The sequence below is a fragment of the Rosa rugosa genome, chromosome 6 (genome assembly GCF_958449725.1).
Source record: "Rosa rugosa chromosome 6, drRosRugo1.1, whole genome shotgun sequence".
NCBI classification, from domain to species: domain Eukaryota; kingdom Viridiplantae; phylum Streptophyta; class Magnoliopsida; order Rosales; family Rosaceae; genus Rosa; species Rosa rugosa.
Window position 1 is genome coordinate 52599120 of NC_084825.1, and position 19753 is coordinate 52618872.

The 19753-nt window shown below is 38.0% G+C and overlaps 3 protein-coding genes across 3 annotated transcripts; 1 reads left to right on the forward strand and 2 right to left on the reverse strand.

The window, feature by feature from the left end:
• The first annotated feature begins 494 nt into the window (after window positions 1–494).
• LOC133717003 (uncharacterized) lies at window positions 495–1184 on the forward strand. The gene has a single exon (XM_062143625.1). The coding sequence runs from the start codon at window positions 495–497 to the stop codon at window positions 1182–1184; it is 690 nt and encodes a 229-aa protein (XP_061999609.1).
• Window positions 1185–8716: 7532 nt separating this feature from the next.
• Window positions 8717–14863, reverse strand: LOC133718104 (probable trehalose-phosphate phosphatase D). Its single transcript, XM_062144911.1, has 9 exons — window positions 14703–14863; window positions 10850–11075; window positions 10482–10622; window positions 10325–10396; window positions 10070–10204; window positions 9904–9957; window positions 9645–9746; window positions 9470–9547; window positions 8717–9385 (listed from the first exon to the last, which is right to left on the reverse strand). The coding sequence occupies exons 2-9, from the start codon at window positions 11063–11065 to the stop codon at window positions 9044–9046; spliced, it is 1140 nt and encodes a 379-aa protein (XP_062000895.1). The 5' UTR covers window positions 11066–11075; window positions 14703–14863; the 3' UTR covers window positions 8717–9043.
• Window positions 14864–16642: 1779 nt separating this feature from the next.
• LOC133718103 (uncharacterized) lies at window positions 16643–19469 on the reverse strand. The gene has a single exon (XM_062144910.1). The coding sequence runs from the start codon at window positions 19460–19462 to the stop codon at window positions 17198–17200; it is 2265 nt and encodes a 754-aa protein (XP_062000894.1). The 5' UTR covers window positions 19463–19469; the 3' UTR covers window positions 16643–17197.
• Between the last annotated feature and the right edge of the window lie 284 nt (window positions 19470–19753).

The following is a 19753-nucleotide window of genomic DNA, read 5'->3' on the forward strand; positions in this document are numbered from 1 at the left end:
CTAATTAGAGCTTAAGTAACATGAAAAAAATCAAAGGCCCAGGATGATACCAATGACTAATTAAAATGATGTTATGTAACATGAAATATTAATACATACATCTGGTGCCTTGTAGAATTTTTCTTCTGCCACTACCGAAAATTAATGTGCACGTACATTAATGTATCATCATAAATAAAATGAAATCGATAATTAGTTATTGTTACCTTCCTCTTGTATAGATTTTAAATTTTTACATCAAATTATCACCTTAACATAAATGGCTAAACTATCAAATCGGAAGAGGGTAAAGTGCATAAAGGAGCATATTTTATTAAACAAAGGAGTAAAAACCACACACCACATTTCTCTCTAACTCCAGAGGTGACAATTGAGAATCCCTCCTTAAAATACCCTAGCCACTAAACGCGAGAGCTAGAGGGAAATGTTTGAACCCAAAATGGGAGCCAAACAGGAAGCAAACCCTAGTTCGAAAACTTCAAAGTTTTGACGGCATGGAGGAGGTGGATGAGATGGTTGTCCGACTGGCTGCTTCTCTTGGACTGGCAGATGTGCGCAGGCCGGTGGATCTTCGGCCGGCTTGTGGAGAAGGTTTGAGGCGTTCGCAGACGTATCTGGTGGGGAAGTTGCTTACGGCTAGGGCTTTTAACAAAAGATCGTTCATGGGCATGTTCTGTCGTGCATGGAGATTGAATGGACGGTACACCGCTCAGGAACATGGAGACCGTTTTCTGTTCACCTTGACGGAGCCAACTGACCGCAACCGCATCCTTCGAGGTGGTCCTTGGGGATTTGATAGAGCTCCGGTTGTCCTAGCACCGTATGATGGGGTGGGAGCGATCAAGGATGTCCCGCTCTCTACACTAGCCTTCTGGATCAAGGTACGTGGGCTGCCACCAGACTTTCATACCGATCGGTGCTTGAGAAGAATTGGCAGTGCTTTGGGGTGGTATATGCAGAAAGACATAACAGAGTTTGGAGAGGGAAGGATTCGGATCCGAGTTGAGATGGATCTTTTGCAGCCTGTGGTTTTCCGACGGAGCTTCACGATGGATGATGGGATTGACATAGATCTGGATTTCTTCTTTGAAAACCTTTATGGAAGATGTCAAGATTGTGGTTTGATTACTCATGTGGGTTTACCATGTGCTGGGCCCGCCCTTGCCGGCGGAGGTCAGGAGTGAACAGTCGCCGGCACGGCGAAACCTTGATAGGGTGTTGAGCCGTGTGGATGGGTCTCCCCATGTTGGACCAATGATGTTTGGAGCACAGCCGAGTCCACAAGTTGGACTAGAGAGATTTCTGCCAGTAGCTAAACCAAAGGGGAGGAAGGAAATCAAGCGTAAGATTGTTACTGCCGGTGGTGAAGGAAGTTCTGGAGTCCGCAAGGCACCTGTGCCTGAGCTGGTGGAGACTGGCAGTGAACCATCTTCGGGAGGTCTAGGGCAGGAGCTGATTGACAGTGGTAGTTCTGTGGAGAAGGAGATGTTGGAGGCAGCTCCGAGTTGTGGTATGCGTCGGAAACGTGTGGATGAAGGGGATATATAGCTCTCCAAAGAAGCTGCGACTGAGTCTAGCAGTAGGTAGGACAAAATTGGATGCTATGACAATGGGATTGTGTCCTGTGAAGCTTATGAAGGAAGTATACAAGAAGAGGCCGGGAAGGCCAAAGGGGGCAAAGAATAAGGCAAAGGAGCTTAAGGTAGTGCATGCTTCCCCTATGAAGAAGTCACCGACAAAGAAGATCAAGACTCCTAGGAAGGAGGAGAAATTGGTGCATGGTTTACCGGAATTCACCGTGGTGGAAGCAGTTCATGGTTCCGACCCATCAAAGGGTAAGGAGCCAATAGTTGTTTGATAGGTTGATCCTAGTTACTATTGTCTATGCTGGTAGAGATACCTCTATGAGTCTTGTGGAAGTACTTAGTTTTTAGCGTACCACAATTGCGTACTCGGCGTGTGAGACTAGGTAGAATAGATTGCCTGCAAGGCGAGGTGTTTGTATGTGGCATAGGCTACTCAGAGCATAAGTGTCTTATTGGAGTATTCTTTGTACTATTTCTTAATCTATGAACGGAGCATACTCTTGGTATGTCTCAATTTTGATAAAAAAAAAAAAAAAAAAAACCACACGCCACAAACAAGAATGTGGCAAAATTTCTTCTAATGCTTTGTTATTTATACATCTAAAGCGAAAAATGAGTTAGATGATCCTCACTTGTGAATTGTTATATTTAATTAACAAGTACTATAATCGCTTAACGGTTGAATTCAGATGAAGGAACATCAATACTCTAGAGTACACTAAAACATCCCGCACTTGGTAGAAAGAAAAGCTAATGAACTTTTATTCCTATAATGTTTGGCCTGCTTGGGTTGGCTGCTAATAAACTCGGTTTTATATACTTCGATGTCGGTAGAAACTAGAATCTAAAGCGACTTCTTTTGACTTCCTGCAACTGATTGCATCGTTAATCTTAATCAATCACTATTTTACATGAAAATGATACAAACCATAAAGTATCATTGTTCACCTATATGTTATATCCAGGGAAAAAGAAAAAAGAGGTTCAATAGTCTTAATTAGTTCATACTGTTCACAGTTCAGATCGATCGTCTTGTTTCATAATCGCATATATACTTTATTGAGAGAACATGCATGAAATGTTAGATTCTTTAATTTTGAATTTTCTTCTAGCTCCATAGCAGCTGCTACACTATATTTAGGATAAAGTAGATAACTAATTATACGATTTTAGGAGAAATTAGCTGCAGCAGTTTAGGCCAATCCGTTATCCATGCATGCAGTGTGCAGGTGGGCTTCGTGCGTAACTGACACTTGTCATGTTTCAAAATTCCATGGAGTAATAGCTAGCTAGTACTTGTACTGGCAGAGAATCCATTTTTGCAAAAGTAGCTTGATCGATGGAGACCATTTCATTTTTGCATTATCGAGTAATACAAGCGAGGAATAATATGTTAATAGTGGAGATTTTTTCTTTTCCTTACATCAAAAGATGGAAAATTCCGTTGTAAGCAAAGTCAGTTAGCTTTGGTGTCAAGTGATTCACTATAAATATATGGGAAAAATGCACCAACAGTGTCCGGACACTGTGAGGACTGTCAAAATGATACCTGAACTTACAAAGTTATCAATATGATACCTGGACTCATTTTTTCATATCAATATCGTACCTACGACCAAATTCCGTCACGGAACCGTTAAATTTTGCACGTGCCACGCACGTGAGTAACTTAATGACGACAAAAAGACCGATTTACCCTCAAAAGTTTTTTTTTTTTTCTTTCTTTCTTTCTTTCTTTTTTTCTTTCTTTCTTTCTTTATTTCTTTCTTCTTCTCTCTCTCCTCTCACTCTCCTTCTCTCCTCGCCAACACCACCGCAACCAACACCAGACCACGGCCTCGCCGGACCTCTCCAAGGTCTTTCTCTTCTTCTCCACTCTCTTCTCTCTCAGTTTAAACATGTCTTCTTCACAAATCCGAACTCTTTTCCCAAATTACACACTGATTTTGACTTCATCTCCTACTTCAACAGGCTATTTGTCAATCAATGATGTTCGGGTCGACCCGAATTTCTCTTTGGACAATGGGTCGATGATGATATACACCATCGATCGGTTCTTTAACTTGTCTTTCTTGGAGGCTGATGAAGCTTCGACGCCGGCTCCGATTGCTAGAGTTTCGGGTCAGCCACACCGGTCTTTCGGGTCGGTTTCAGATCTGCTTAGGTCTGAAGGTTGTTCGATCATGGACGCGTTTCTTGATGCTCAAATGATTGGGTTCAACCAAAATACGGCGCTGATGGTTTTCATTGCCGTCAAAGACTACTCAAGGAACAACTCCGATTACTCAGTGATTTTCAGGGAGCACGTGGTCCAGAAGTTGCTGCCGACTTTTGAAGAAGGTTTATTATCAATTCGATCAAGATAGGTGACGTCCCTGTGCTCAATGATGTTCCAGTGGCCGATCAGGACCTGTACTAGAGCTTCTTTCTGGTTGTTGATGGCCTCAATCGCTTGCTGAGATCACAGCAGCAAATGGTGAGGCAAGAACAAGACCCAGTTGATCAAGAAGATGGTGGTGCTGATTTCATTGATGGGTCTGAGTAAATTAAGTTTCTTTTATCTCTATCTTGCTCTCTTAGTTCAATTTTGAGCTTTTTGTTCTGGATTTTGGCACAATTTTGTTGTTTGTTTTTCTTATCTTCTTATGAATGCAAGATTTTGTTTTGGTTTGTGTTTGGCGAGTGAATGAATGCAAGATTTTTTTTTGGTTGAACTGATCGAGAAAGGAAATGGGCTCGATGGGCGCGGCGGTGGTGTTGGTTGAACTGATCAACTGGTGTGGTCTGGTGTTGGTTGCGGTGGTGTTGGCGAGGAGAGAAGGAGAGTGAGAGGAGAGAGAGAGAAGAAGAAAGAAATAAATAAAGAAAGAAAGAAAAAAGAAAGAAATAAAGAAAGAAAGAAATAACTTTTGAGGGTAAATCGGTCTTTTTGTCGTAATTTAACGGTTCCGTGACGGAATTTGGTCGTAGGTACGATATTGATACGAAAAAATGAGTCCAGGTATCACATTGATAACTTTGTAAGTTCAGGTATCATTTTGACAGTCCTCACAGTGTCCGGACACTATTGGTGCATTTTTCCCTAAATATATTCACAAAGTTTGGTCTACTTAATAGGATGGAATTTTAATGGAAGAAAGCATGACGAGCAAAAAGCGTCATCGGATTATCATTACATGAAATATTACAAATTTACAGATTAGTTTATTGACTTTTGCTTATTATTACAAGTCGTGATGAAATTTCTGGTAGCCTCAAAATATAAATGTCAAAATTATATCTATAATATGTATAAAGGGTCGGAATTACGGGAGTGAGAGATGATCGAAATGTATATCTATATCGTTCTTTTATGCTCAATTTTAAAAACCATAAAACTTTAGTGACAATGCATGTGGAATAAAACTCTGTTAGGTACATCCAGCAAGGGTAAAACTATGGTATGTTAACATTTCTCATAGGGTTATTATCACAAATGGTACCTGAACTTATCCTCTATTTTATCGATGGTACCTGAACTTCAATTTTGATCACAACCAGTACCCGAACTTTTCGACTTCATTTTAAATGGTACCTAAAGCCACATTCGGTCACTATTCCGGCCAAAAAAGCCAAATCTAAAAAAAAAAAAAAAAAAAAAAATCAAGTTCAAGGCAAGTCTATTTCCAAAAAATCATCACTAATATATGATCGCAACCCTTAAAATCATCAAAATCATCACTATGATAGCCTCACATGCCATTTTTAGTCGGAATATTGACCGGAGGTGGCTTTAGGTACCATTTAAAATGAAATCAAAAAGTTCGGGTACTGGTTGTGATCAAAATTGAAGTTCAGGTACCATCGATAAGATTGAGGTATAGTTCAGGTACCATTTGTGATAATAACCCTTTCTCATACATCAACTATTTTTACCACTTTAAGGACTCATGTTACCACTTTGAGGACTAATATTACTATTTTGATGACTCATATGGTAAACTAAGAAAATTTACCACTTTAAGGACTCATGTTACCACTTTGAGGACTAATATTACTATTTTGAGGACTCATTTACCACTTTTAAGGCAATTGTATGCATGTCATACATTAACACATTATAAAATTTTCCCATCCAGCAATATATATGTTTACTTAATTCTAATAGAGCACGCGATTGTACCTGCAGCTAATGAAGATGGAGATTTACGCAAATTCATGTTCTTGTTTTCTTCGATCATTTATTTAAAATTACTGTTCAGTTTTTAAACCAAAAATTGAAGAAAAAATATCTGAAAAGGCTACACACAGAGCAGACTACTGTATGCAGTCCTGGATTCTAGGAATTATATATAAACTACACTAAAACACCAGTGGCTGAATGTGATCCGTACTTTCACAAAGTTTTAGAGTATCAATTCTATAATTTATTCTAATTATTATTAACGAGGAATTATTGGTATGAATCTGAATTATTTTAAGAAAAATTCAGCCTATAAGAACCTCAGCTTCAGTGGTTATCAGTAGTGCACGAAGGCTCCACTGAAAGCTGCATTAAGCCATAAAATATGCAGATCATCTGGTTATTGGTGCAAAGTGCATAGCTAGGTTTTGTTTCTTTAATCTGCACTTATGACGGATTGGTGGAGATTTAATTTGCCTCTGTACGATTTGTGTCAATCTTTATATCTAATCAGCTGTACAAGAAAAGTTTCAAATGCACTTTATTAATTTATTTGATGAATGTTATTATATTGAAGATATTTTCAGTTGAATAAGTTCTGTGTGACCTGTCAAACATTAAGAATATCGACCGATTCTACCGACAAGCATGGCAACGATCCACCATACAAATTGTCAAAAGAGCTCAAATAATGTTATGATACAAAGGAGTTGAAGTGTTGAACTGCATCTAATTATCTTATATGCTTTCAGTACCAAGCTACGTACGTACTAAATCTGTTTTACATAAGCTGTCATGAGTTAAACATTTTTTTAAGAAAAACAGTTTTCATGGAACACACAAACGTACAGAAAAAAAATAATTTCTTTTAGATCGATCAATTACTTTGATATAAGTTACAATTAATTTGCTATTATTTCGAAAGATTATACAGGACACTAAAAAACAATCTTGTTAATTTATAGAAACGAATTGCCAACAAAAAATTGAAATTACTTATTATTGGAGTTTGTATGTCCCGAGAGCTAGCTAGGGTTAAAGTTAAACTAGTGCGATTCATCATAAAAAGGGCTTCACTCAGTACTTATAATTAGTACCCAAATTGGAAAAAGTCAAACAACCAAAAGAGGAAGTAAAACAAAACTGAATCCTCATATGCACGGCACTCGAGTCTCTCCAACATCATGCTTTGATTTTTGGGTCAGAAGTCTATGGCATTAATCATCTTCAACATCATGCTCGACCAAACTGGGACTAATCAATAGTTTTGAATTATCCCTTATCGATCATATATACTTGGAATGGAAGCTATTGTTCTTGGCTACCTGGCTAAGCTTCCACATCCTAATATAGTAATATCCGATGACGTGCTTTCACAAATAGCTTGATAGCTTTACTACTCTAAAGTATCAATTCATTTAACAAAAAAGTTATCTTCCTAGCACCAGTGAAAAGAGCCTTTGAAGTTCTTCAAAATCTGTGCGCTACAACACATCTTATTTCATTGGTTTTTGATTTAATGCATCCACGTCCAATATGGTTCCTATAGTTCATTTAGCAGCCTAAGAAGGATCTGGCAAGTTGTCGGGAATGCAATACAGTTCCTATTTTTCTAATTTTTTTTTTTTAAATGTATTGAAATGGGAAAAAGAGTTTTGCCAATAAAACATGTTCGCCGGCCATGGATGTTTTCTATTAAAGTTTCGTAAAGAAAAAGAGGATTACTTCTAGCGGCCGAGTATCGTTTGATTGGTCAACCCGCAACATTCTCCTTTGCACGAGTGGAAAGAGCCTCCAAAATTCTTCAAAATTTGTGTGCCACCTATTTCATCGAAAGCTAGTAGCACGTTAAACGTAGTGATTCACTTTAACCATACAAAAACCGACCTTTAACATGTTGCTTCTATAGTTGGCAAGACAATTTTTACAGATCCTCATGTAAAAGTTTCTCATATTAATCCGGCCCAACCACTTCAAAGCCCAGACATAGATATAGTCCATCACATATTCACATTTCCCTCCCACTTTTTGTTATCACGTGCAATTTCAATTTCACTTTCCTTTCAATCTGAGTCGTTCCCTATCACCGGTTTTGTTTAGTTGGTAGTGGATCGTAGCAAAGGGAATGCTACTTTGCTCGAGCTGCCTAGTTTTTGTACAGAAGAAATGTTGAGATACGTCATACGTCTCAGATGCTTGCCCTCTCCTTAGGGTTTTGGTTTTAAGGGATGATTTAGTGCTTTTCAAGCATTCTCAAATTCTCCTGGAAGTGACAGGAAAGTGGAAACTTTTGGAGTGGTTGGCTTTGGTGAGCAACTTGGAAACTATCAAGGGGCAGTGGAGACGAGGAAATGGCACGACTAAGCATTTTGAGGTGTTGTTGACATCCAAAAGTCCCGGCTTCTATAATGTTTTGGAGAGAACCCTGGAGTCACTGCAAGCATTTGAGTCTTTTTCAAGTCGATCTCGGTGAAGTTGATGCATTGGCAATTGTGAACGCGCTGCCAAACATTAGTGCATATCGGCGATACAGTGTTGTCTGGAACGGGGTAGCGTTTTTACAATCATGCGGGGCTGCAAAGAGCTTGAGCGTTTTAGTGCCACGGATTGCGAAGGTTTTGAAGACGATGATGAAGAAATGTCCAAGCTTGCTTCCCACAGAGGTAATTTTGTATGGGAGGGTTGTGGATGCAATGACGAAAAACGTCATACTGTAGAAATTCCAGCCTCTTCCTCTGTTTCTGGCATAGCAAATTGCTAAGTTTGTTTTGGAGACGAAGAGGCCCAAGGCGTTATCTATAGAATCAATTTTTATTCCATCATTACGGGCCTAGATGCTAGGCTTAAAACAACGATCAGAATACTCATCCCATTGTGCACAAACTCATTGTTTATTCAAAAAAATATATATATATAAGAAAATTGTTTCTTTGTTTCAGTGTGGAATTTTAAAATGCTCACCAAGAAAGACAAGAAGCAGAATCAGTTAAAAACTCAAAAACTTGTTGAATATATCTTACAATGCCAAAAGGTGAATTAACGAAGTACGAAACACACATGTTCAAACCTCTTAATAACTAGTCTTATGCATCTATACGCTGAAACCCATAAAACTAAAAGCATGCATGGGTGCACAGCAATTTCACTGACCACAAAAACAACAGTGAAACTGTTTGCCTTTTTCTTCTTTTCGTTCCTTCCTCTATAACTCTACTTAACTATAAGGCTAGCTATAAAAAATAAACCAAGCTAGCCTCTTAATCTTCCTAATTCTTGAAAATTTATGTACCAAAACCTAGCAATTGGCCTTATGTGAATTCCCAGGACCCCAAATTTGAGCGAGTGACCTGCTCGAAGACGAGGCTTTTCTCCACCTTGCAAGGCGTAACAAGAAAGTCAACACTTCTGATGGATCGTGCAGAGAAAAAGCAGCTTTGGTGTCCTTTGGGATGGAAGACACGATTATTGGAAATCCCTGTCCTCTGGCTTCTATCACCTTGAAAGCATCTTCATCCGTTCGATCATCCCCGATGTACAATGGGAATACATCACCCGAATTACTGAATCCAAGAGTGTCAAGTAAATATTCAAGCGCATGACCTTTGTTCCATTCTATAGATGGTCGTATCTCCAGGACCTAAAATGATCACATGTAATTAATGTAAGAATGTAATATGTTTTCCTTACAAGGATGAAATAACTTGTGGATTATTTATGCTACCTTTTTACCCCGAGTTAGGTGAAAATCAGGATAGTTTTCAATCACAGACTTCACCTTTTCTTCTAATATGCCATAATCCTGCAGAGGGATATGAATATTAGCCAATTCTTATGTATAAGTGTGTAACATCCATAAAGATAACCGTGAGATGAGACACTAGGCTAAATATTTCTACCTCTTCCCGGACCTTCCGGTAATGCACAGAGATGCAGAATCTATTGTCCTCTACTCTTGCGCCTTCTATCTTTCTTGCTATTTCCTCCAACGCTATGCTTATCTGTCATGTCACAAACACTTGCATTAAGTTTGGTTGTTGAGTGAAGACTATTGCAATTGCAAGGAAATGATAGTTCCTTATATATGAGGTTAAGGCATATGTACTTAGTGAATCACTCTACAAATTTGTGGAGTATTTGACTTCAAGGCATATTTACCTCTTGGATTGCAGGCAGGAATCTTTTGGCAGGTTGAAAGAGCATGTCACCCTCCTGCAAGATTAACATTATTGCATATGTCATTGTTGGTAAACAAAAAAAAACTAAAGGTTGTTTAGGAAGGAGGCCAAAGAATATATTTAAACTTGGCATGTAGAGCACTGACCTTATCCAAGGCTGAGGCTGTGGCTGTGACGTGGTTCTTGGCATCACAGGGCTTTAGTGGCTTTGGAGGGACCATAATGTCCATCCCATGGCTGCCGGCATAATATACATTACTTAACTGTACAAATCCTTTTACCTGATCATGGCCAATTCAGAAAACGGTAATTTAGAGGGTGCTAAGTGAAAACCAAAACAGAGTCGACATCGTTTTCTAAGAGCTAGAGTATTTTTTATTAGTCATGGACTCATTACGTACCTTGTCTCTACTCCTCCCACTGATTACTGCTGTTGGAAAATATTTGGCAACTTCGCGTACTGCTGCACGCATCTGCCATGTAAATGGATAGTCAAATGGAGAATTCTGGGAGAGTACTAATCACTCTGTTAAGAAAATAATTAATACATATATCTACCTCATTGGACATGAAAGCATGATCCGGATCATCAACAATCGGTGAAAGGGTGCCGTCATAGTCTAAAAAGACAACAATCCTCTTCCCTTTTGCAGCTTTCATCATCCTATCAAATGAGCCTAGTGCAGAAGGGTGCTCCACCTAATTAAGTTCATTTCCAGAAAAGGATAATTAAATACCAAGAATTAAACAGGTTAGTATGGAATTATGGATAGAGAGAGAGAGAGAGCTTAGTCAAAATTAATGCGGGGCAATTTCTCAAACAAGATAGCTCGATTGATATCAACCAAGTAGAGTAACCAACTAAAGTAGTGCATATTTTTGTTTTTCATTTTATAAAGACAGGGAAGCAAGAAAATTGGACGTACCACCCATGAACTATAAGCTATATCTGATGAGGGGATAGGTGTATTAACAATGGTAGAAATATCATGCAGGTTTGAGGCTATTGATGCCAAGGAAAGATCACCACTGTTCTCGTCGTTCTTTACTACTTTTGTACTGATAGGTTGCATCTTTTGCTTATCAGATGTTGATGATCTCTGAAACCCCATTGCCTGGTTCAGCTTAGCAAAGTTCGTCATGGTCGTCGATCTAGTATCACAGAAACCAAAACAACAAATATACGTGTACTCAGTAACAAACAAATCGATAAAGATAGTGTAGATGATCAAGCTAAGATGTCAATGGATGTCGGCAGTACACCATTCTGCATATAATTTTCTTTAAAATAAAAATCATCCTTGTCTGTATAGTTCAATAAGTTTAAGTTTGAACCAAATCAAAATAATTTGTTAGTTCAACAAGTTCATGTGATTGGCTAAACAATAAGAGAGGTCTTTTCACTCAAGAAGCGACAAAGGTACTTTGGATCTAAACTGTATTCTTAATTGATTAGCTAGACTATATATTCAACCACAAAGAAAATAATAATGATAGCTAGCCAGACTAAGACTACTTTGAGGAATTAATTATACAAAAAAAATGTAACAGGTGTTGCAATTTATTTCAGACCGATAGCTCAAGATGATGAGGATATCACAAACACATACAAAAGATAAAGTCCTTTTCCAGATAGAACATCTTTTCACACGGAAGGTTTGACACAAGTGCTAGCAATAACAAAACAAGAACAGCAACAAGGGGGACCAATTTGATTAGTGGCCCGGTTAGTTAATTGGATTTGGTGACTAGACATTACATGTAAAATCTAATAGCACTTTGGCTAGCAATGGATTCATCTATCAAAGCTGATTCAGAATGACAAAGACAGATCACATACAGGAAAAGAAACCCTACATCAAACTCAATATATAATGTATATATGGTTGGCTTTTAACTAATTAACTAATGATCTACTACTTAACTAATTAAGACACTGATTAGTGCAGAACTAAAATATATACAAGTCGCCACTGGAGTGTCTTATCATGAGAATAACAGTGTGAATACCACAAACGTACATACATAGTCTACATCAATTATATATTCAATAGGGTAGCCATCATTCCGTTGAAAAATTAGGAAGATAATCAATTTTCTAGTGATTTAAACTAACCAATGATTCATGGTTTTCCACTATGACTGAAATAGTATATGTATATATTGCTGTCTTAATTAACCTATAAATCCACATGAAAGAACATGCATATGCGCATATGCATGCATGTTTAATAGAATATGATGGGTGGCTAAATTATTAGGATGCTAAATGTGTGGCTCTCAATCTTGTAAATGAAAGAAATCTAATCAGTGAATGAATTAGGATTATGGATATAGCAAGAACTCATGAAGTAGATGAATATGTTAACACAGAAACAAGATTCTTCATCACAAATCAAAACAGGACAAACTTTGCACCTACAGATGTAACAGATCACTCAGTGACTAAACAAAACACAGATGCTTCTAACGCCAAAATTCTTTGCCACAGAAGCAACAGAGGTTATTGGATGATTGATTGAGCAGATGAAACCACTGACAGAGTCTGTCGATTAAATCAATGGGAAACTAGCTCACAGAGCCCACTGATACACACACGTGTATCCTAAGAAGCCACTCATTGACCAGTCCTTTTTAAGACCAAAAAAAAAAAAAAAATACTTGACTCCCTGACTTTTCTTACCCAGAAAGTTCAGCTGTGTTGAAAATTTAGTAAACGATGGAATTGGCGCACAAGGATTAACTAATAGGTTGATTTGATTTAAACTTGTATGAAATAATATTGTAGAAAAAGTACAAGCAGACGAATCTAATGTCTTAGTTCCAGATGTGGTGGACCGATATGCAATGGACACGTATAGACATTTGGTATTACTACTTTAGACCAAAAGGAAAAGGGAACCTCAAAAAGATAGTAGCAGACATGCTGGATAGGACAAAGTGTCAAGTCCAACGAAAGTACAACGAAGTATAATCAAATGCTACCATTATATACACCTGATTCAACAGTATCACTATTGGGGTAATTTCGGTCCATAAAGTGAGTTTATCTTAAGAAGAAAAGTGTGTCCAAACAATTAAGCAATCAACGCATTCATAACACTTTCCAAGCCAGAGTGACACTACGACCCAATGAGAAAAACAGTGCTATTATTAATATATACGAACATATGACCTCTCGAAAATGATAAACTAGCTTAATACATTGATAGACTAACTTAAAAAGTAGTAAACTTCATGCATAGCGCTAAACCGAAAAATTCTATCACAACGTTACGTGCTCCAAATTTTTTTGTTTTTTTCTAAATTTCAAAACTTCAACAAAAGCAGAAATTAAATAGACATATAAAACATTTTGTTTTTGTTTTTGTTTTTGGATGAACAAATATAAAGGGAATTGAGATTATTGCATGCCAAAAAGCATAATTAGTAAAAAATGAGATGTGTATAATTCGGCAAAAAAAAAACGTACGTGTATTATTCGGTTAACCATATCTAACGATACAGTCAAATATTCGGTAAAAAAAAACGCAATACGACAAATTTTTAAGTTTGAATTATACTTGTATAATTTGACAAGTAGTAAAAAATACGGGTTTAAAAATACGGACATATAAAACACTATTTTTGTAAGAAATATACTCTCAACTTTTGGTTTTACTTTAAATCATTTCTGAAATGTAACAAAACATGAAGAAAATGATATGACACCAAAGTATAATGTAATCAGGCACTTGAATTAGAATACGCCATATTGAAGTGTTTTTTTTTTCAATTATACGCATATTGAAGTTTTATACGCATTTTAAATAACTATTGTTATAGTTTTTTTTTAACTATTGTTATAGTTTTACTACGTATAAAACGGATACGCTTAAACATGTATCGAACTCAATAATACGCAAAAAAACACCAAGTCTATAATTTCAATACGCGTATTGAAGTTTTTTTTTTTAATTATATGCATATTGAAGTTTTTTACACGTATTATACACGTTTTAACTAACTATGTCAAAAAGTAAAGCATATCAACTGTAATAAACTGTTTTTCAGGTACCGGTCATTTTACGAAAGAGACCGCAGATGGGCCCTACACCTAACTGAACTGATGAGTCGGTGGACTTTAGAATCTCCATCGTCCACGTGGCACCCGGCACCGACATTCAAACTGGCGGTTGATGCCTTGATCTGCGAAACCGTGACCCAGTTTTCTACGTTTACGGGTCAAGGTGGGCCTCCGGGCCCAGTCAACAAGTAGGCCCATCTATGGACACGTGTGGGTCTTGCTGAGGGGTCAAAGAGTCAAACCGCAGCGCGGTTCGAGGACTAGGGAAAGCCAGCCAAGGCGGCGCGTGATGTCACGCACACCACCTACAGTGGCGATTCCGCCTTACCTGCCTCGTGGGTCGCGTCAGGTGAGTTAAAACGACCAACAACCGCTTTTTGTTTTTCCACTAATATTAAACATTGAAAATAACCAACTCCCAAAACAAAAACAACAATAATAATAATAATAATCACAAAATTCGTGAAAATAAAAATGAAAAAAACCGATATGCCAGAATACAATAAAAAAATTCAGAAAAGAAAAGCAAACATGCAGGGAAGCGGTGATAGTAATGAAAATGATAATGAATTCATAGTTTTTTTTTTATTAAATTAAAAAGAAAAAGAAAAAAAAGACAATTATATATCGTTTTGCACAATCAATCCTACAGTGGAACTGTTTCTCTGTATAGAATTTGAGAAAAGAGAAGAGAATAAGTGACGAAAACTCACCGAGTGATGAAAGGTGAAGAAATCTGGGTTGCCCTAGAAAGCCAGAGGAGCTTCGATGGAGAAAGAGAGAGAGAGAGCTGAGAGAAAGCTTGTATATAATGTGAGGGGAGAGAGTTTCAGAGAGAAGGGGGAGAAGATGAAGGAGAAGAAAGGGGTTTTATTTATAGAGGGAAAGGGTGTAGAGGGTTTAGCCTGGAGGATACTTAGATGGTTGCCACTTGCCATGCTTGGTCTAATTTTTACAGAAAAAAAATTGCTTTGGAAATTAATATTTTCCATTTTCAGACGTCTTATTACGAAACTACCCTCCCTGCATAGTTTAGAATCTCGTTGGACTTGGTTAACTGCATGTCCCAAATTAGGCCCCCAAGTTAGTTGGTAATAGGATTCAGGATCTTTGAGAGTAGCAGTCTTGTCCCATCATCCAATTGTGTGTTCAACGTGTATAGTTTTAAAGGAATGTGAGGGTGTAATTCGATCATCCAATCTTGTGATATCACGTGTAAACTTTTAGAGCTATACAAAACGTTTCGACTATTAATTTTAACGATTGAAGAGATTTGATCAATATGATACTTTACTATTGTAATTTGATCTCATGCTAATGTTGACAAGTTTTTAATCGGAAACAATAGATGGCATATTTTAAACGAATCTTCCTTTAACTACCATAATCTCGTATAATCATTTGTTTTATTTTATCACGTGGTGATGATTGTTAACTGACATAATGTATTGATTGCAATGCATAAAAACCGAAAGAAAATCTTTAGTCGGACCGCCTGACTGACTTGTCATACTATCACTTGGATAAGTTTTAGGTGATGGTAATTCTATACTTTCAAAGGATAGGTACATAATTATATCAAATGTCCAATTTAGTAATTCAACCACCTGATATAAAATTTTTCCTAAAAAAATACATTCCATAAAAGGTAGTAAAGGCATTGCGCATAGTCATAATTACACACAAACCATGATTAATACAAACAGTTATGAAAAACAGAAAAAGGGAGAGAAAAAAGAACTTTGTGTTAACCTAGACTTTTACAAGAGTAATATACAAAATCCATTGTGATTAATGTCACGCAAGGAAAGTGCCACTAATTACTCACCATCCCCAATTCGCCTATCTAACCTAAACCAGTCTCAATGGAATCTCTAATCCCCATTTTCTACCTTAACCTAGCTCATCGATCCGTGAATCCCCAGATTTATTAATAAAACCAAACCCAGAACCAAAAAACCAAAACCAATTTAGGTAGATCCTATTATATATATATACACCAAATGTAGATTATTCCAAACCGAAAACAAGCACCGATCCAAATGCGAAATATGCAATATTATTAACCTGGTGGCTTAGTAGGTGTCGACACCGAGCTTAACCCCGAAGAAAAGCACAGATTAAAATACTAATATGACTAATATTCGGTGTGAAAATTACACAAACACCACCATGCAGATTCTATGTTTCTACCTGAGTTGCAGTGTTCTAGAAGGGAACTAACTGGAACCATGTATATAAAAATGTGTGTGTTTGGTCCTGGAATTTACGTAGGAAACTTCCTTCGACTTTTTGGAGGTAATTATATTGCATGGTCTTCGAGACACATGACATGAATTGTAAACAAATTGGAGGACTTTGTTCCATAAGATTCCCCGACGTTTCATGCAGGGAACCAAGTGTGTGTTTTCCACGAACGATCGAGCAGGTAATTAGAATATTTGAATGTTTGGATTTTCCTTTTGGTCTCAAACCGTGTTTGGACGAAATGGAAAACGGGAGAGACACGGTGTAAATTTTCGCCTCGGTTTATACTCCTAGTCTAGATGAGAGAGTTTGTCAATCATAATAAAACTGTGTTCAGATGTTCTTTTTCTATTTTGTTTTTGAATCGATGGCCAGAAGTACCAATAATTTTGTTTTTCATGTTTGGGGCAAGTGACAAAACAGACTCGAGCCCAAATCTAAGATGCAGCATGTTCATAGCATGGATCAAACAATTGGATGGTGCTGCAATATTTGAAACTGCAAGGTCTAGATCTGTACGCTTCCCTTTTGTAATGGTTCGTGATATGATTTACCTTCGCAATTGGTTGTAATTATACAAAGAAACAACAGATTGTGTTGAAGTAAAATTATAAACTCATATTCGTTAAGTCATAGATCTGTAACAAAATTCTTACGGCATCACAATTTTAATAACGCAGGGAGCTGCCAAAGACAGTGAATCTTCATTTTCCAAGCCACATGCTTACAAAAATGTCCATCTTCAGTTCTCAATTTCTCATACAAAAGTTGAGCATTCCCAAAACGACAAAATGGTAAAATCCACCTGCCAGCTAACTGCTAAACAATTGCGGCGCAAAAGAAGCAGCATGTACATTTGCAAAAGGATTGGCATAAGCATGAAGGCTTAACATACCAAAACACCAAAATGGTATAATCCACCTGCCAGATAACTACAAAACGTACTGTTGTGCATGTATCATCAGTTTCCTTGGCCAACTAGGTATGCACTATTGCCTACCCCCATTGGTTGTCCTCCGCTTTCTGAAATCTCCCTTTCTTCCATTCCTGCATCTACCTCTCTAGTCGAGGCACTTTGAAACACCTCTTCCTTTGTTTTGCCAACATTCTCTGCCATTGCTGCCTGATTATCTTCTGTTATCCCCTCGAGGAGGTGCAAAGGAATAGCTGCTGGATCCAATTCGAAGCAACCTTTTGGAGCATTATGAGCTTCTGCACCTGTAAGCAATTGACTGGGGACAATGTGCGAGAACCGAAACATCTCTTCTTTAGGAATCCTCCTAACTGCTTTAGGGTCCATGCACTTTTGGAACACTGTTCTGAAACCAGCAACCTTGATTAGTGGAAGAACAGACACACCGTGTTCCTCAGTAAAGTCTTCCAGCACTTCCACCATCTCATATTTGTTAATTACTTCATTGGGGGTATGCTGATTCCAATCAGGGGACCAATTTCTATATAGAGCCCAGACTTCCATCTTTCCAGGAAATATGCGAATCATTCCATGTGCAACTTTTTTCCAACAAACCTTCTTGCAGAAAGAATTTAAAGTTTTGGATGTTTGACGTTTGCCAGGCCTAAAATCCCCACAGGTTTTAGTGAAACCAGAACCTATCCAGTCCAATGAACCCAATTCAGAGTTGCTTCTTGAATTAAGCCAGCTGATGCACAATTTAAATGGCTTCCTGGAGATCACATTCTGAATACGAGCATAATAACGAGGCATCCCATCACCATCATATGTGGCCCAGACTTGTTCTGCTTGAAACGAACTTTCAGTTCGATCCAAATCAAAATTATGAAAATCAGGATCAGGAACATTAGTTAAGATTGACGACCTGGCATCGTCGCCATTATCACTGTTTTCCTCTGTCCCAGCATATACCACATTCTTCTGTTTCTTATCTACTTTCACCTCCTCTTGTTTCTTTGATGCAGTAGCTGAGCTCTGCTCCTTCAGAACCTTGGAAATATCAGTTCGTGCTTTCTTCATCAGCATATTTTGCATTTCATGATAGGATAACTCTCTCTTGCTGTTAGGCATATTATCTATGCTAGAGAAACCATAAATTCTTTTTGTGCCAACATTACCTGTACCTGATTCAGATACTCCTAAGTCAGCTCCAGCATTTCCTATGGCGATATTATTAGCCATGTATCCTTCGCAACCATTAAGATGTTTATCTTCAATTCTTTTCTTTTTGAATGAAGAATTCCCCATTAACTTTTGATTCCTCTCCCATTCAGCGATTGACTGTCTCTCCTCTCGCTGTCTCTTCACTTTCTCATTTGCCTGCTGAGCCACACTCACAGCTGCAGCACAACCTGATGCAACAGTGCTACCGCGACTAGTCATTTTGGAGAAAGAGCTCTGTTGGAAGGTTGCCTTATTCACTGATTTAGAAGCAAAAGACCCCTTATTTCCCAAATTTCGAGCTACGTCATTGTTTCTTCCAGAATTAAAAGGTCTACCACTAGCAGCACCGTGGCGTCTTGTAGTGTGATGTTCCTGGCAAGAAGAACTACTAGATGACTCGGAAACACCGGGAGGTGCAGCTGTTTCTATAGCACTAAACCCCTTCTGACATGCAGAGCACATGAGAGTTTGATTTAGATACATCCTGAGATACTGGTAATACGTCTTGCACAGATTGCAAATCGTCCAGAAAGTAGTAGGTGTTCCATATAAGTGCATGGGACCATGCTGCGCCGTAGCATGTGAAGTTACACTATTTGTAACATTTTGAAAGGCATTTGTACCAGGTTGTTCTGAAAGACCCCCAGAATGGGATGGAGCTCCCCGACGAGATTCTTCCAAGTTCCTATTGTGGTAATATGTTAGTCTCTCGTATTCTTCTCTCTTAGCCTTATCCGATAACAACTTCCACGCCTCAGAAACCAGCTTAAATGCGCCTTCTGCACCAGGAGACTTGTTTTTATCAGGATGAAGCCTGAGAGCCAACTTTATATACTGTTTCCTAATGAGTGCATACTTGGCATAAGGAATCACACCAAGTATTCCATACCAATCCGCATCTCCAATAGTTTTGTTTTCTCCACAGATATAAATATCTATTATTGTCAACAGTTGAGAGAGACCCTCAAGCTCAGGATACAACTTTTGAGCCTTCAAAGCAATCTTCTTTGCACTAGCATAATTTCTTTCTAGGAGCTTCCTCTCGGCAAGTTCTTTAGCCCTGACTGCCTCACTTTTATTGCAATCCATTCAGGAATCCAACTATTCTTTGGCACCAGTAAGCATATCAGATTCCACAAACTAAAGCAAATTCCTTCACAGAAAGAGGTCGTACCTAGAGATGTAATATACCTGATTCAGAGAGAAGAAAGTCCAAATAAATCTCTTCGAATCATGTTACATTTCTGTTAAAGACTTGCAAACATGACATACATATTAAACGCAACATCATTTGAAACTGAAATGTTAAACCCTCCCCCACAAATAAAAAACAAACTCAAGTCTTCGATATAGATCCTTAAAAGTCATTAACTCTGTGCT

Bases quoted from the DNA above. Each gene is read 5' to 3' on its own strand.
- LOC133717003 (XM_062143625.1), top strand. From the start codon at position 495: ATGGAGGAGGTGGATGAGATGGTTGTCCGACTGGCTGCTTCTCTTGGA.
- LOC133718104 (XM_062144911.1), bottom strand. From the start codon at position 11,065: ATGACGAACTTTGCTAAGCTGAACCAGGCAATGGGGTTTCAGAGATCA. The intron at 9,747-9,903 runs GTAAATATGCCT...GTGACATGACAG, and splicing joins TCCTGCCTGCAATCCAAGAG to ATAAGCATAGCGTTGGAGGA. The intron at 9,386-9,469 runs GTAGCATAAATA...TGATCATTTTAG, and splicing joins ACCTAACTCGGGGTAAAAAG to GTCCTGGAGATACGACCATC.
- LOC133718103 (XM_062144910.1), bottom strand. From the start codon at position 19,462: ATGGATTGCAATAAAAGTGAGGCAGTCAGGGCTAAAGAACTTGCCGAG.